The sequence below is a fragment of the Aquila chrysaetos genome, chromosome 16, assembly GCF_900496995.4.
Source record: "Aquila chrysaetos chrysaetos chromosome 16, bAquChr1.4, whole genome shotgun sequence".
NCBI classification, from domain to species: Eukaryota; Metazoa; Chordata; class Aves; order Accipitriformes; family Accipitridae; genus Aquila; species Aquila chrysaetos.
The window spans coordinates 9902268-9918308 of record NC_044019.1 but is presented as its reverse complement, the minus strand read 5'-3'; the positions used below and the strand labels follow the sequence as shown (position 1 = coordinate 9918308).

The 16041-nt window shown below is 51.7% G+C and overlaps 1 protein-coding gene and 1 long non-coding RNA gene across 5 annotated transcripts in view; one reads left to right on the top strand and one right to left on the bottom strand.

Annotated features, from left to right (window-relative positions):
* Window positions 1–9388, bottom strand: part of PHRF1 (PHD and ring finger domains 1) — a 34626-nt gene extending 25238 nt beyond the window's left edge. The window contains exons 1-4 of one of the 4 annotated variants that reach the window (XM_041129407.1): window positions 9241–9385; window positions 8763–8981; window positions 1968–2082; window positions 1520–1639 (exon numbers count right to left, since the gene is read on the bottom strand). In XM_041129407.1, coding sequence (XP_040985341.1) covers window positions 1520–1639; window positions 1968–2058 — 211 coding nt within the window. In that variant the 5' untranslated portion in view covers window positions 2059–2082; window positions 8763–8981; window positions 9241–9385. Of the gene's footprint in view, window positions 1–1519; window positions 1640–1967; window positions 2083–8762; window positions 8982–9240 lie in introns of all 4 variants that reach the window. The other 3 variants (XM_030039989.2, XM_030039987.2, XM_030039988.2) reach the window with 3 other exon arrangements.
* A 3590-nt stretch (window positions 9389–12978) lies between these two features.
* Window positions 12979–15361, top strand: LOC115352200. Its single transcript, XR_003927020.2, has 2 exons — window positions 12979–13029; window positions 13201–15361. It is a non-coding gene; the product is annotated as an uncharacterized LOC115352200 (long non-coding RNA).
* The last annotated feature ends 680 nt before the right edge of the window (window positions 15362–16041 follow it).

Here is a 16041-nt window from a genome sequence, read left to right as displayed (position 1 = left end):
TGGGCAGGATGGGGTACCAGCTCACAGAAAATTCCAAGTAAGCTTATTTTAATAGGGCTGCAAGGGCAAAGCACAGCCTCCCCAGTTTGCGGCAGTAATTTTTGCTGTCTTCTTTTTTCCTAAATCCCTTCACTAAAAAGCAATGGATTACTCTGGCGAAAAATAAAGCCTGATAACGTGACTAGTCTTGCAAGAGATTAAAAGAACAGACAGCAGAAAAACAACAGATTATCAAAACAACAAGAGAGTAGGATATGTCAGGCTACCACTGAATACTGAAGTTAAAAAATAAAGTTATAATAAAGTTATCATGTACCCAACTTCCCCCCCCCCCCCCTTTCTTTTTTTTTTTAAAAAAGACACTCCAGAGGACAAGAAGCAGCAATATGCTCAGCTGCAGAAGAACAGATTAAAGATTTCACCAGTAAATCATGATTTTGAGTCAAGGGATCTGGGTACCTAGCTGGAAGCTGCTTAAAGAAGCTTGGTTTTGAGTAAAATTAATTACAAACACTCAGCAGACATTACTGAAAGGTGTTTTTATTTTTAGTACAAAATAGAGACATGTGTAAGTCTTTCCCTAAAACCTGTGAATTAAGTTGACATTTTCAAGAAGCAGTGAAAAGTTACCTAAAACCCACTCTCACTTATTTTGGGTTGTTTCATTGTTTGGGTTTTGGTGTTTTTTGGTGGTGGGTTGGGGGGGGGGGGGGGGGGCAGCTGTTGTTGCTGGGGTTTTTTTTGGTTTTGTTTTTTTTTTTTTACACATAATGAAAATGGAGTTCTTGTCTTTCTGTCTTTTCTATTTAATTCTCCTGTCTGGACATAGCAGAGAATACTCTACACAATGGATAAATAAAGCTGTTTGGCACCTGGTGTCAACTTTTTAGTCTGTTTTCAAATCAGTCTAACTAGTAACTTGGAAAACTGTGCTCTTGCCTTCCCAACAAGCTTTAAGATGTGATAAAAAAATTTTTTTCTATCCAAATAATAATTTGAGTGCAGCAGTTTCAGAAGTACATGCATCTACAGAGCACGTTTTCAGTAAAATTAACAAGTAACATCCACACCCCTTTTTCAAAGAAAAATTAGTCTTCTTCCCTCCACCCTAGGCTTAACAGCAATAGTAATTTATTTCCAAAACTCCCCATCACAACATTCACTTTAGAGCCTCATGCCAAAGCAAATAAATAAACACACTTTTCATAAGTGAAAAAACAGCATGAGCCATTGTTGCAATTTTGACTTTTTTTCTACTCATGCTGGGGCAGAGTTCACTGCTACTGACTATAACTACACCACTTTGGCTAGCAGATAGTCTTCAAACATACCAATGCTTTAAAAACTTAGGAATTGGGGAGTATTACTTGTTTGTTTATTACCATAGGATTTGGGCATCAGCCTGACACAGCAGCATCTGTGGATTTACATTTCATGGTTAATTTCTGGAGGAAAAGCTTTCATCTTCCTCCAATTATTATTTAAAAAAAAGCCTGTTAACACACATTAACAGACCTACCTTCTAATTCTTCATCTTCACTTTCTTCCTTGTCCTCCTCACGTCCCTCTCCCTCAGTGTCATCATCTTCCTCCTCACTTCCAGTATCATCTGAATCACAGCTATTTCCACCATTGCTTTCTTGAAATGAGAAGAAGAGAGGAAATACCTATTTGATGCAGACAGACAGACAGAACAGCAAAGGACACACCAGAACTCCTGCTCAGGATGTTATATACGAAGTGAAAACCCAGATTTCCTCAGTGGTATCGAAGCTGCCTGTTCCGAGAAAATCAAGGGAAGCACACCAGCAGTTTGAGATACAGATTTTAGGATGTAAACCAAAAAAATTGTCAGGGAAAAAGAAATAAGTGGTCACAAATATATCTTTACTTCTCTTCGGACGTTAAACCAATAGGTTCTCCAACCTAGAACTAGAAACAGGCACATGCACAGAGGCTGCATTTACCTGTTTCACTGAGGAGTGCGAGACTCTGTCTTTTGCCCTTGCCTAGCGCAGCGTTCTTGTTTATCAGCTCATCCTGGCTGTCATCATCCATGGCAGGACATTGGAAATCCACTCCCTGCAAGAAGGCAGACTTCAGTGAGGCAGTGCACTACCTCTGCAAGCAGAGCAGGCGTCAGCCCAGCAAAGAGCATCCAACACATCTGCGGAGATGTGAACTGTGGAAGGGACATCACTCTACAGCAAAGGCTCCTCACACCATCGATTAGTTTTCCCAGTTTCAAGTCAGAGGTGGCTACAGGTAAGCAGTTACCGTTATATGAAGTTTCATATCCCTACTGAGCTGGATGAAACCAGCTGCTTGTGGAACTCAGTTTACATGAAAGATTCAGCTTTGTCTTGGGCTCCTGGATGACAGAAAAACGTATAACCAGAACTCCCCACTGAAAATAGGAATAGAAAACCTGCAAACACCAAAACCATCCTGTAGACTAGCAATAAAATGCAAAACTGAAAGGGACTCCTTTGAACAAGGCCCAACAGGATGACAATATGTGTTTCAAATCAAAATAGTCTCTCACTCAATTGAAAAGAAACAAAAAGAAAGATTCCATATTTTAGGTCTTTTTTTAAAAAAGGCCTTTTCACAGCTCTGTCATGAAATAGAGAAGTCTCAGACCTCACAATCATTATTCCACAGAAAGGAGGAGACTTGATCTGGTGCATATTAATGCAATCACATTAATTGCTGTGCATTAGCACAGACTGACAATAAAACTGACAGATACTGAGAGACGTCTCATGATCCAAATTCATAATGACAATCAAACCAGAGCTTTTAATATATAACGCAACAAAGCATTAAAAAAAGACAGATCCCTGCAAGCTTCTATAAGCAAGTCATGGAAAAATATAATTAATTGACACTTATAAAGCTAGATGTCATATCTCATATGAAGAAAAAATATCGGATTCTTCTACAAGTGTGGCAAAGAAGTTTCAATTGGGTGCTCTTCTCCCACTCTCCCTGCTCCACACTACATATCTTGCGTATTAAGAGAATTTTTGGAACAAAACATTATGTTTTATTCAAGTGCTCTTGATGCATATCTTTACTTGCACACTCCCTTTTTGAGCCACATAGCACAGCTCTGCACTTAAGAGCCTCAAAAATGTAGGCTTTGCTAAACCAGACTAAACTGCAAATGGAGTCTTCAATCCTCAGGGAAAAAAAAAAAGCTAAAAAGAAAAGAGATCGAGCTTCAACACAACCAAGTTCTCAGTAAAGATTTCTCCTAACTTCAGCAAGAATCTTGCTTAAATAGAGGTTTAAACTTTTAGCTAAATTTGTGGCTGTTAACAGGAGTGTGTTTAAAAACAATTTGTTGGCTGAAAACACGCAGACTCATCAAAAGCCAGTCGCTCCATGATGTAACTGAAAAAATAGGAAGAAACACTAGGAATTTTTCAAGTTTCAGCAGTGCATATGTATGAATTATTCAAACTGAAACTCAATTACATAATATCCTCCCAAAACTTAAATTAACTACAGCATTGCAAAATTTGTGGCGACTTTACAGCAGGATACATAAGGGCAGAGACTGGCAACACCAGTCCCATAGCAGGGCAGTGGCAGGTGTATTTGTTATGTATGTAGCAGGAATTTACATAGCGCATTTAGATTTTCTGCCTGTATCACTTCTCCGTCGGCAGATTGTGGGAATAGAGCGGGTTCCTGCTGACCCACCAGTGCCACGTCCAGCCAGCTACGGCACTCCCAAGCCACTGAGGACAACAGAGGCCAACAAAAGCCACCGCAGGCGTAAAACCGTGGGTAAGCCTTCACTTTGCTACCACAATGACCTTCATTCCCCTGCTCCCTGGTTCTCCTTAAAGCAAAGCAATAAGCACAGTGAGAAAAGGATCTTTTTATTTTTGAAAGCGATTCCCACAAACCACAGTTCTGACCAACATATACTTAACTACATTTCCAAACAGCATGCATTTCTTCACTGCTGTGAAATGAAACAACTACCCATGTTATTCTCACCCTGCTACCCCACGGAAGGATATCCTTTAAGCACAGAGGCAAACAAATCAGCACTTGTGACTTGACAATCTAAACTGACATATTTATGCTGCAAATGCAAGCTTGTACTTTGCTCGGAGGCAAAACTCGGGAGTTAAGGAAAATCTGGTATCGCAGCAAACAATCAAATCCTGTCAGTTAAAAAAGTCTGGTTTGTGGATAGTTGGCAATAGACAAGGAGAAACCAAGTGAGATAAAATGAATTTGAAATTTAAAGCACACCACAAATTTTGCTTTACTAACAACCTTTTCCAAACTGGGCAGCTGCTCTTAAGAAAAAAAAGAAGGAAACCAAAGTTGATTATACACCTAACATGAGAGCTTGTTCTCCTATTTTTTAAGAACAATAAGCAGCACTTCCAAATTTTGTTTCTTATGGGAGACATTTCAAACAAATTACCACTGTGAAACACAAACACATTCATGATACACTTGAGACAGCTCACCAACCTATACCAAAGCCCAGCTTTCATTCCACCACTTACCACATCAGAATTTTTCTAACACCCGCCCCCCCCACCCTGAGATGGAACCAGCAGATACAAAATAGATAGGAAGCATTTTTATTATTATTAGGTAAACCCAGAAGTTTAATTAAGAAGGAGATTGTAGTCATCCCTCTGAGGCAAACCTTAACTGTGCGCTTCTGTAACATAAAAGCCCAGACTGCTAAAAAGCAACCGGTTATCCCCAAAGGCCATTTGACTGAGGCAACCTCAGCTGCTTTCAGTTTTGGGGGTGCCAAGGACCTGCCCTCCCCACTGTACCCAACCCCTCACTGCTTGCTCATTTGGGAAATCCCATGGTGTGCAGTACCCTGCATACAGGGTGGAGGCTCTCACATCCGCTGATCCTCTCTTCAGCATCACACTTTGAAGAATCTATTCAGAGTAATTTAAGATGTGTCCCAGCAGGCAGCTCGCGAACGCAGACGCAGGGTAACCTGGACAGAGATCCCTTGTCTTTGGACTCAATACCACTAACGCAAGGTGTCACTGCTTACAGCGAAACCCATTTCAATTCCCCAGGCAGGTGCATCATTCACAGATTTGCAGTCTGCGCACAGCACATCCAATATTTGCATTACAGGTTGCACACTAGGTCCGCTAAAGGCAGACACCGTGATCCTCCTTAACATCCCCTCGTTTTCAAATTCTCATTTAGAACCTCACAATATTTTAACAAAACATTAAACCGCAAAAATGATGAGTACACGGCAGGTGTTCAATCGCTTTACATGTGCCAGTGCTTCTCCCCAGCCCCAGGTTCCCTTCACAAAGGCACAACCTCACTAGGGTCAAGTTGGGTTTGCACCAAGCGCTCTGTGCCTACCACAGCACTGGCTCTGCTGCATTGTAAATCGTAAAGCCTAGGCTTTGCTATTAAGACAGATTACATTTTTACATCGAGCTGCCTTAAGTAATTTTAATTGTACAATCAAAGAGCAATTACAAGTACTTTCTTCAAGCCATATTAGCAACAGGGTTTTCTGTTGGCTTTAAGAACAGAGAAGATTAAGCATTTCCTCCAGAACAAGTGTTTGTCAAACAAGCCTTCAGTAAACATTTAGTTTTTTGAACCAAGATCCTTACACGTTACCCCAAATCAGTGTTTTAATGTACTCTGAGTATGTTCCAGCTAGAACGCAAGTGCAGGTTTCTGACCATCAGAGGAGCCACAGTCTGCAAAACACACTCAAGCTCCATCTCACTCTGATACAAAGCCAACACAGCCGCCTACAACAGCGAGCGACTTTTCCAGTTTGTGGCGGGTTAACTTGCTGGACGCCAGGTGCCCACCAAAGCCATTCTATCATTCCCCCCCCCTCAGCTGGATGGGAGAGAAAAATATAACAAAGGGCTCGTGGGTTGAGATAAGGACAGGGAGAGATCACTCAACTAATTACTGTCATGGGCAAAACAGACTCAACTTGGGGAAAATTAACTCAATTTATTGCCAATCAACCAGAGTAGGGTAATGAGAAATAAAACCAAATCTCAAAACACCTTCTTCCTGGGCACTGCTTTACTCCCAGTTTCTCTACCTGCCCCCGCCAGCAGCGCAGAGGGACAGGGAATGGGGGTTACGGTCAGTTCATCATGTTGTCTGTGCTGCTTCATCCTCCTCAGGGGCAGGACTCATCACACTCTTCCCCTGCTCCAGCATGGGGTCCCTCCCACAGGAGACAGTCCTCCACGAACTTCTCCAAGGTGGGTCCTTCCCATGGGCGGCAGTTCTTCACGAACTGCTCCAGCATGGGTCCCTTCCACAGCGTGCAGTCCTTCAGAAGCACACTGCTCCAGCATGGGTCCCCCACGGGGTCACAAGTCCTGCCAGAAAACCTGCTCCGTGGGCTCCTCTATCCGCAGGTCCTGCCAGGAGCCTGCTCCAGGGTGGGCCTCCCATGGGGTCACAGCCTCCTTCGGGCATCCACCTGCTCCGGCGTGGGGTCCTCCCCGGGCTCCAGATCAATATCTGCTCCACCATGGACCTCCCTGGGCTGCAGGGGGACAGCCTGCCTCACCATGGTCTGCCTCACAGGCTGCATGGGAATCTCTGCTCTGGCACCTGGAGCATCTCCTCCACCTCCTTCTTCACTGACCTTGGTGTCTGCAGGGTTGTTTCTCTTACATGTTCTCAGTCCTCTCTCCGGCTGCCGTTTCTGTGCCCACTGCAACTTTTTTCCCTTCTTAAATATGTTATCACAGAGGCACTACCGCTACCACTGATTGGCTCGGCCTTGGCCAGCGGCAGGAGCATCTTAGACCCGGCTGGTATTGGCTCTGTCGGACATAGGGGAAGCTTCCAGCAGCTTCTCACAGAAGCCACCCCTGTAACCCTCCTGCTACCAAAACCTTGCCACACAAACCCAATACACAGTTGTACACACCTTCCTTTCTAGCACCAACAGATTTCCTCCATCACCAACTTCTTACAGTAGTTTCTACTTTTTAGAAACAGAAGAGCTACTAGGCAAGGCATTTATTTTAATCTGCTTGGGTAAGATTTGGGATTATACACAGGCAAAGAAAACAAGTCAGCTGCATTTTCTCACAGGGTGGTTTTGAATGCTGATCATTTCATTGGCAATTATTGAGCAGTCATGTTCCAAAGAGGACTTATAACTAAACTTAAGTCTACTAAATATTCAAACACACAAGCTTTCAGTTCTCATTGGCACATCCGCTTTATTTGTTGGTTTGCTGGGGTTTTTGGGGTTTTGTTTCTTGTTTTTTTTTTTCCCCCCCCCAAATTGACCAAACAATTCAGTTCCCTCTGGAAAACCAACGTCACACATCAGAAAGCATTTGGCTTTGTTTCCAATTTCATATGCTACATTGAAAGAAAAGAAAATAAGAGTTGTAAAAATCATGGTTGAACCTGGTTGGAAAACATCTGGATATGGTGTGACTAGTATCTGCCACCCCCACATTCCAAAGGTAAAAGTAAGAGAACTAAGCAGGGAAAGTATTCAGATTAATGAGAGACTCCTACAGCCTAGAGCCCCACAGTGCCAATCTAGCATGCACAGGGAGCTTTAAAAAAGCTCTCTAAATCTAAATTTAGATCTAACTTTGCCCTGTTTAAGTTACAAAAAGATTAACTCCTAAAATACCACTATCAGAACTACCCATGCAATGATTTAAATAAGGGAAGCGCCTAAGAACCTAACAGATAAGACAGAGAAAATTAATCCCAGGGTAGGTAAGGAAGTGCTTATCTTTACCCCATCCTGGCCCTACCCTAAATTTAGCCACCCTAAATTCCAGGACCAAAACTGTCCTCCGAAGGTTCCCCAGGAGCTGACAGGGCACACTTCCGGGAGTTTGCAACGCAAACAAAGCAACGCACAGGCTCTGCAAAGGCACTTTTGAAGTGCAGCATCTTACCCAGAGGAGCAGCTGGGCATTTTGTACCTCTGCATGCAAAACAGCAGCCAAGCTCTATGCAATTCCCATCCTGCAATTCCCTGGAGCCACTGCCTTCGTCTCCAGCTGTGAATCAAATACTCTGCAACACTGCACATCCTTCTTTTTCTCAACAGGCGTCTTTTCTTAAGAAGAGTCACCCTTACCAGTGAGTTGCCTTTCAGCATCAGTCTTTCACACCATTCCCACCTTTAACTACAGCTTTCCCTGCTGTTTATGGGCGTGACTGGGGGGGAACCCCCCCAAAAACCCCACACCACCAAACAAAACCTCCTGCACTTTTATGATTTTTTTTTTTTTTGTGCACAACCATAACAAAAGGTACCAAGACCTACTGACCTTCCAGAAAGGAAATAACACAGTAACCACCTCTGCAACACACCAGCAATGCATCAGTGCAACAACCAGCAGGAAAACCAGGAGCTACAACCACAAAAAGCACACCCACCCCGCTGTTACTGAACATGGGGCGCCCAGTGAAGGGCACCAGTTACACAGCTTAAAAACCTGTCAGTAAGCACAGGTCCCTCAAGGCAAAGTTTTTAAGCCTGAACATGCTTTTGCAATAAGCTAACGTGCGTTAAAAAAAACACTTGCATGAAAACCTCATTTATGTTTGTTAGCCGAGAAGCCCACTGACTTTGCTGTAGAAGGCTGAAACAGCTTACAACTTCTTCAAATGCACCCACGCGTGCACCACAAACCACGGGAAAGAGGGGGGAGGCGCAGAGGAATTGGTTTTATTCAGCAAATCTCCTTTGCAGCAGCAAGGGAAGCTGCCTCCACCGCTCCGGATCGCTCCCCGGTCCTCCCCGCGCAGAGAGGCCGTCGCCGCCTGCTCGGTCACTTTATACCCCGCGGGATCATCTCCACGAGAAGCCCGGCTCTGGACAGCCCGGAAAACAGCTTCGAGGGGGGCCGGGCCGGGGCAGTGTCCGTCCCCCCCCCCCCCCCCCGCAGCGGCACCGCTCAGCCGCATCTTCCGACAGCCGCCAGCGACTGCTCAGAGAATAAATCAATAAACTAGTACGTTTACAGAAACAAAATTAAGTGGATATAAACACTCCCGCGGGGCAGTTTCCCTCCGGAGCTGGCAGTCCGCCGCAGCGGGGGAACGGCCGCTCCGCGCAACTCCGGCCCGCGGCCCAGCGCCGCCCCCCTTGGCCCAGCCCCCGCCACCGCCCGCCTCGGCCCAAGCAGGCCCCGGTAGCCGCCGCTCCCCCCCCGTCCCGTCCCGTCCCCGTCGCCGGGCACTCACGCGAAGAGAAGGCCCCGACGCTCACATAACCGGGCCGAGCCGGCCTAACGGGCTGCACGGCCGGAAGCCCCCTCACCACGGAAGTGTTTCGGGAACACTTCCGGGTCACGGCGGTGCCGGCGCCAGCAGGAGCGGCCGCGAGACTGAACCACTGCGCGCGCGTACGGCGGGGGGGGAGAAGGGGGTGGGAAGGAGCGAGGCGACGGGGTGAACCATTCGGGGGAGGGAGAAGAAGGGCGGCGGGACTGAACCATTGGAGGAGGGGTGCGCCGGGCTGTACCACCGCGGAGCCGCGGGAGGGCGGGGCCGCACCGCCCTGAGGGGAGGGAGCCGTGGTCCCGGGGGTCGCGCCGGGCCGGGGGGGGCTGCGGGGGCGGGGACGGCGGCTGCCGCCCCGGCGCCTCCTGGTTGCCCCACAGAAGCAGGGGCGACATCCGCGGGGGGCTCGCTGTCCCTTCGGCCGGTCTTCCCAAGCTGGGGGGGGGGGGCCAAAGGCCGCCGAGCCTTGCGGGTGTCGAGGCTGCGAGGCCTGCGGGGGGCTGGCGAGGGCTGGGCCTCTAACTCCACTGTGGCTGGTCCCAACCCAAATGTCCCCGTTCCCCCGGGGCGATGGCAGGCAGGTGAAGGAGGCAGGGATGTTTTTTTCCCCCTCTCTGGCCCTGTTGGCGCGGGAGGGGGATCGCAGCCCTGCTCTGGGCTTGCAGACGGGACGTGACCGGGAGCTGATGCGCCCGTCCCTGCAGACACTCGGGTCATTGTCAGGAATCGGATGGGGGGTGGTGGGGGAGAGAGAAAACAAGGTCCTTCTGGAAACACAGAGCGGAGTAAAGCCTGCGCTGGCCTTGCTGCTGCCTGCCCGCTCGGGGCTTTGGGAGAGGGGCGAGGGGGGACAGGTGGGGGTGAAAACCCTGGTAAAGGTGCAGCTAGTAAACATCAAGTGCCTGCTGCTTGAAAAGACAAGGTCTGCGCTGCTATGGGGCAACTTTTAAAGTGCACGTTAATTGGTAGGGCGTTCGCCGGCCCCCAGGGGTAGGATGGGGGCATGTGTCCCCTTTTGGCTTCCCCCCCCCCCAGGGCCACACACACGGTCCCCGCAGCACACTGGCAGGTGAGGAGGGCCGGCGGCTGACGGGCAGCCGGCAGCGCGCTCCCGCTATCAGCAGACACGGTTCCCCGTCACCACACGCATCGTAGCTCCGGCAGCGCCGCGGGGACCGAAAGCCAGCTGGGAACAAAGGGGAGAGCTGCAGGGCCGGGATAAGCGGGGGCTCTCCCCGGGGCAGCACCGGCCGCGTCAGCAGGAAATTTCATCCCAGAGATTAAGGGCTGAGCCACGAGCTCGTTTGGAGCCAGAGGGGGAGCGGGGGCTGAGGGCAAACAGCACCCACCAGCGTTGCCACAAAGCCACCAGGTCCAGAGCCTCGCCAGGGCAACGGCACCTCCGGAACGAGCGGCCGTCCTGCCTTCGCTGGGGCTGCGGGCGAGGGCTTTGCCCACCGCAGCACCGCTGGGCTGGCGTCCCTCCAGCCCTGCTGCACGCCGGGTGGTTTCACTCGGCACCTGGGGAGGTCTGAGCAACGTGCAGGGCTCGACTGTGCAGGCAGCCAGCTGTGCAAGCACCGCTTCGAAACACACTCCTTCTCTGTGCGTGTACAGTCAGGGGCAGAAGGATTTAATTTTTTAATTTTTTTTTAAGTAAAACCTGGAATGTAAGCCACCACCTGGAAGAGATGAGGGAGCGCAGCAGCCGATGGCACGTCTGCCCCGCGGAGCAGCCGGGCAGAAGCAGTGGTGCCGGCAGGGAGGTGTTGGGGCAGTACCCAGCCACGTTACTCCGCACAAAATACCTGTTTTTAAACAAAGCGAGTACTTTCCTCGGCCGTGCCTCGCTTTTTGTGTTGGTTCACCCCAGAGGGTGCAGGGGCCGGGGTGCTCCGCGGCCGATTTCACTCCAATCCGGGCGCGAGCCCTGTGCTGGGGAAGATGTAAAATACGTGACTTTTTCCCTACAGCTGCTGGGTGAAAACAAAAAAACCCCACATAGCACGCGCACAAAACGACAACAGAGGCTGTCATTGTGCGGGCTGTCACGCAGAAGAGGGGCTGTCCCTGCGTCCCCCCCTCCCCAGTGGCAATGGGACAGCAGAGCCATGGGTGACTGGTAAGCGCTCCAGCAAAACACGCAGGGAAATCCTTTTGGTGGGGAATCGTCACCAGCTATCAGGGAGCCTGCGCTGGGTTTTGCTTCCAAATCCTGCAAAACACCTTGCAAGAAGAGCACCAGATTGCAAAACGGCCGTCACAGCTGCAATGGCTGATGCCAAGGAAGTTTTCACAAGGGATGCAGAGCTCTTGTCTTGTGCTAGACAGCGTGCATTATCAGTTCAGCAGGGATGTGGTGCCTGGCTCCTGTTTGGTCAGTGGCCGCGTTGGCACCCAAAGTGTTTTTTTCCCGAATATCAGCAGTATGGATGAAGTGGGGGTCCCACCAAATGTGCCCGCTCCCCTAGATGTGCTCTGGTTTCTGGTCCGCTTGAGGAAGGCACGTGGCTTTGGGCAGATGGGAGCCAGCCCGCCGGCTCGATGCCTGACTCTCTGCGTGTCACCTCCGCGGGACAGCACTACACCCATCCATAAAGCACTTATCTTTGGTGCTTGGCAAATTCTCGCTGAGGCACCCTAAAAGTTTCAGCGTTTCAACTGTTTGCTTGGCTGCCGGCTCGCGGGTTGATGGGCAAGAGCGAGCTCTCCCCGTAGGAAGGTGTGCACCGTTACACTGACAACATCCAGCTGGCCTTCAACTGCCCGTCGTTTTTTGGGGGGGGCAAAAGAAGTTACTGGAAGAACACTCACGGGGCGTCTGGGCCCTTACCCCTCCAGGACACTGCCACCGCCCCGGGATGCAGCCGGGCCTCCCAGGCTGAGGGACCCCCAGCACCCTTGGCTGTGTGAGGAACCGTCTCCACCCCCCAGCACTGCCAGGGCCGCACTGGTCTTCCGCGCACCCAACCCGGCCGGCGGGGAACAACGTTAAAAAAATATAAAAAGAAATAAAATGAATAGAACCACGTAAAATTTAATACAACGATGTGGAAGGCGGCAGCCGAGGGGGGAGGACGGCCGGCAGCACCCCGCTGTTCCCGCCCGCGGCGCGCGCCGCCAGCGGCTGCCCCCCCCCCCGCCCCGCGCGCACCGCCTACGTGCGCCCCGACACTGTCCTGATGGCACGGCCCCGGCGGACCGTACCATGGGCCGGGCCGCGGCGGGGGCGGGGAGGGGATGGAGGGGAGGGGAAGGGGGAGAGCGGGGGGGGGGGGCGACGGGGGGACGGGGAGGGGGGTGGGGTAAGGGGCTCCCCGGGGGGGCGGCGGAGGGGTAGGTGGGTGCCGCTAGCGGCCGCCGGCGTGAGGGGAAGCGGAGAGGGCGGGGGGGGGGGGCGGCGGGGCGGGGTGAGCGGGAGGCGGGCGGCGGTTCAACAGGTACAAATGGTTCCTCCCCGCAGCAGCGACGTGCAGAAGCGAACGCGCCGCGCCCGCCGCTGTCACTGGCGGGGGGGGGGGGGCCGCCCCGCCCCGCCCCTCCGCCGCTGCCGGCGGGCGGTAACGGAGACGCCATTGGGCGCTGCGGTGCGGGGGCGGGGCTGGCGGGCGGGCGGGCGGCGTCGCTATTGGCGGGCGAGATGGGGTGGGCGGGGCAGGGGGCCACGGCGCGCGGCGTGGGCCGGGCCGGGGCAGAGCGAGAAGTTGGCGGCGGCGGCGGCGGGGGGAGCGCGGAGCGGCGGGAGCGCAGGTGAGCGGCGGCCGTGACGGATAGAGAGGACCCCCACCCCGGGAACGGCGGGGTGCCGCCGACCCCGGGGCAGGCACGAGGGAGCGTGTCCCGGGGGTGGGTGCGCGGAGCTGCAGCCTTCCGCGCCGCGACCCCCATCCTTCACGCTGCCCGGTGTCTCCTGTGCTGCAGGTGGGCCCCGCCGCACCCCCCCCCCGTCACCCTCCAGGAGCAGGTGAGCCACTGACTAACGCACATTGTGCTCTCGGCGACTCCACTGTGCGTGTGACAGCGGCTAACCTGCTCCTCGGACATCGCTGTGTGGCCGCCTCGCCTCCGCGGACCCGTGCCTCGACGCCACGACGCCTGCATCCCCTTCCCGCCACCCAGGTGAGGGGCTCCGGCCTGCAAAGGAGTCGCGCCCCCCCCCCCCCCCCCAATGCTACTGCCCTGCTTCCAGCGGTTTCCCATCCTTGGCCCGGCAGACCCCCCGACGTGCCCTGCAATTAGCCACGCTGCACGGCAGAGCGTGAAAAGATTTAATGCTTCTTGCAGCAAGGCTCGGTGCATCAGGCGGGAGCGGAGATGAGGGGAGCGGGCCGTGCCGGCACGCGGGTGCAAAGAGTCAGTGGTAAAGTTGCACAGGAGGGATGGCGTGCCCCCCTCTCTCCTCCCCTGCTCTTCTCCAAAGTAAATAAGTGCTAGTGGACTCCGTACCAAGTTAAAGGAGACGCTTCATCCCAGCCGGTGACGTCTTGATACCCAGTCAGTGACTAACTGAACTGCTATTGCCAAGGGTGTGTTAATAGAAGAAACTGTGCCTGGTATTGCCCTGGATGAGTCACCTTTAAAGAGAGACTCTCTAGTCTAGTCTGTTACATGAAAAGCAGAAACGAGCCTCGCTTTCCTTTTTCATTGCCATTTTGTTTCCCATTCCGCCCCTTGCCTTTGCTCGCCACTTTCCGCTTCTTGCGCCAGGGTTCTGTCGGCCCCCCAGCCCTGGCTGGGCATTGGTAGAGCTGCCTCGTGCGATCGTGCTGCGATGTCACACAGGGGACTCTTGACTTCATGGCCCCGAGGAGCAGGAAGGCGAGCTGGGCAGGGACTCCTTCAGCTGCCCAGGGTGGCCATCTCTAGAAACGGAGGAAGTGACGAGGCAGATTGCTTCTCATACAAAGTTCTCTCTTGCAATTTTTGGGCTGGTGAAGAAGCTGGGTAGTTGAAAAGTGTCTTTTTTGAAGCGCAGCACAGCTTTATCAGCAGCTTAAGCTCATAACAGCCAGCTAGGATTCACCGCAGCCTGCCAAGGTTCCCCGAAAGGGCTCGGGTATTCCCCCTCTTGCTTGAGCTGCTCATGTGTAGCCCTGGACCATCATAAAGGCTTGATCCGAAGGAATCGGCAGTGCTCTGGTCAGTAAGTATTTAATTGCACAGAAGGCAGAGCAACATCCTCTGTACGGATAAAGTCTCTCAGGGAGAAATTTTGCCTGTACCCATCTCTCCTGCCTGCGCTCATTTGTCATTTCTTCCTCTGGGTCCCAGAGGAGCATCTGCTCTTCCACAAGAAAAATCAGCTCCCTCTGTGCTCCGCACAGACTGGGTGAGTCCAGGGTGCTCAAACATGCTGGAAAGAGAGGAAAACCACCTGGATTTACCAAAGCTGCTTTCACGCTTGTTCAGAAGCTAAATGGGCCTTTTTTGATGGGGGAGGGGGGCGGGACGGGACAAGTTTGCAGCTTTCTCAGCCCCAGAAGGCTTGCCTCCTCCCTAGCTACACCTACAGCATCTTCCCACAGCTGGTCCTGAGCAGGCGGGAGCACACCATAGCCACATGGAGAGCAGGGAGAGGGGGGAACCTGGTGCAAAATAAACCCATGTACAAGTGTGTCTGCGAGCTGAAACTGAAGCCCCGCAGTCCCCTACCATCCCATTTCATAGGTGACCACACATGTAACAAACCTGTATCTGAAAATGAAGGTGCTCTGTTTCTCTTTGAAGAAATAGCCCTGCATTTGGGACTGTGCTGCCTGATGACTAACCCCTGGAGATGCCACTGGCAGAAGCAGCTCCGCAGGTCGTCTGGCAAGACTTGTCCCAGTTCCCATGAGCAGCACCGTGGTATGAATGCTTCCAACTTCCTGCTACCTACGGAACCATCCTGTTCAGCTCCAGTAAGCAAAGGCAAGGGGTTGAAGTGAAGTTTGTTTGGTTTTGCTTTTTTTTTGTGTCGCCCCAGTAAGCAGAGTGGGGGAGAGCATACAGCTGGATTCCTGTTTTTAACATTCTTGTTGCATGATTCAAAACTAACCTGCTGTGCTGTCACCTGAAGTCTTCAATAAATAGTGCAAAACCAGTGTTTGGGTGCTTATTACTGTAATCCAGGCTCCAGACCAGCTGTAGAAGAAGGCTGTGCCTTCTCAGTGACATGTCTGACGTGCATTGCATGCCCTGTGCCTCCCATCTCTTACTTTGCCTCTGTAGCCAGTGAAGGTGGCTTGAAAAGGAGAGTAGAAGGGTGCGACCTGGTTGTCCCTCAAGCAGAAACCCCAGCATCGGTGCCCTTACCCCTGTCCTAGCCCAAGAGCCCCAGAGTGCTCCTGAGCAATGAGAAAATACACCAGGGCTAAGATGCCCATTAATTTCATGTTTTTCAGTAGCTAATAAACAAATTCATAAGGTGATACTTAGCCTGGTAACAAGCAGTTGGATGCTAAAAGCTTTTGCTCAGAACTGATCCTGTAAGATTTTTGGGGAGAGGCAGGGGTGTGCCTTACAGGAGGAGGAGGAGATGTTGAATGTCAGGCCCGTTAAGCTGAAGGGACTCTCTGTGCTCCTCAAAGGTTTTGTTCTCGTTTCAGTGCTTCGCAGAGAGAAGCGAGCAGGCGTAACGCTTGAAGCACCATGCTAGGAAGCGCCTATCGTGTTCTGTCTATAAGATGTGCCAGTGGCAGGTCCTACATGGGGAGCCCCGCCAAAGGAGCAAGCTGGTCTGTGAGGAATAGGAGAAGTACATAAATTGTTTAAGAGGAGTCA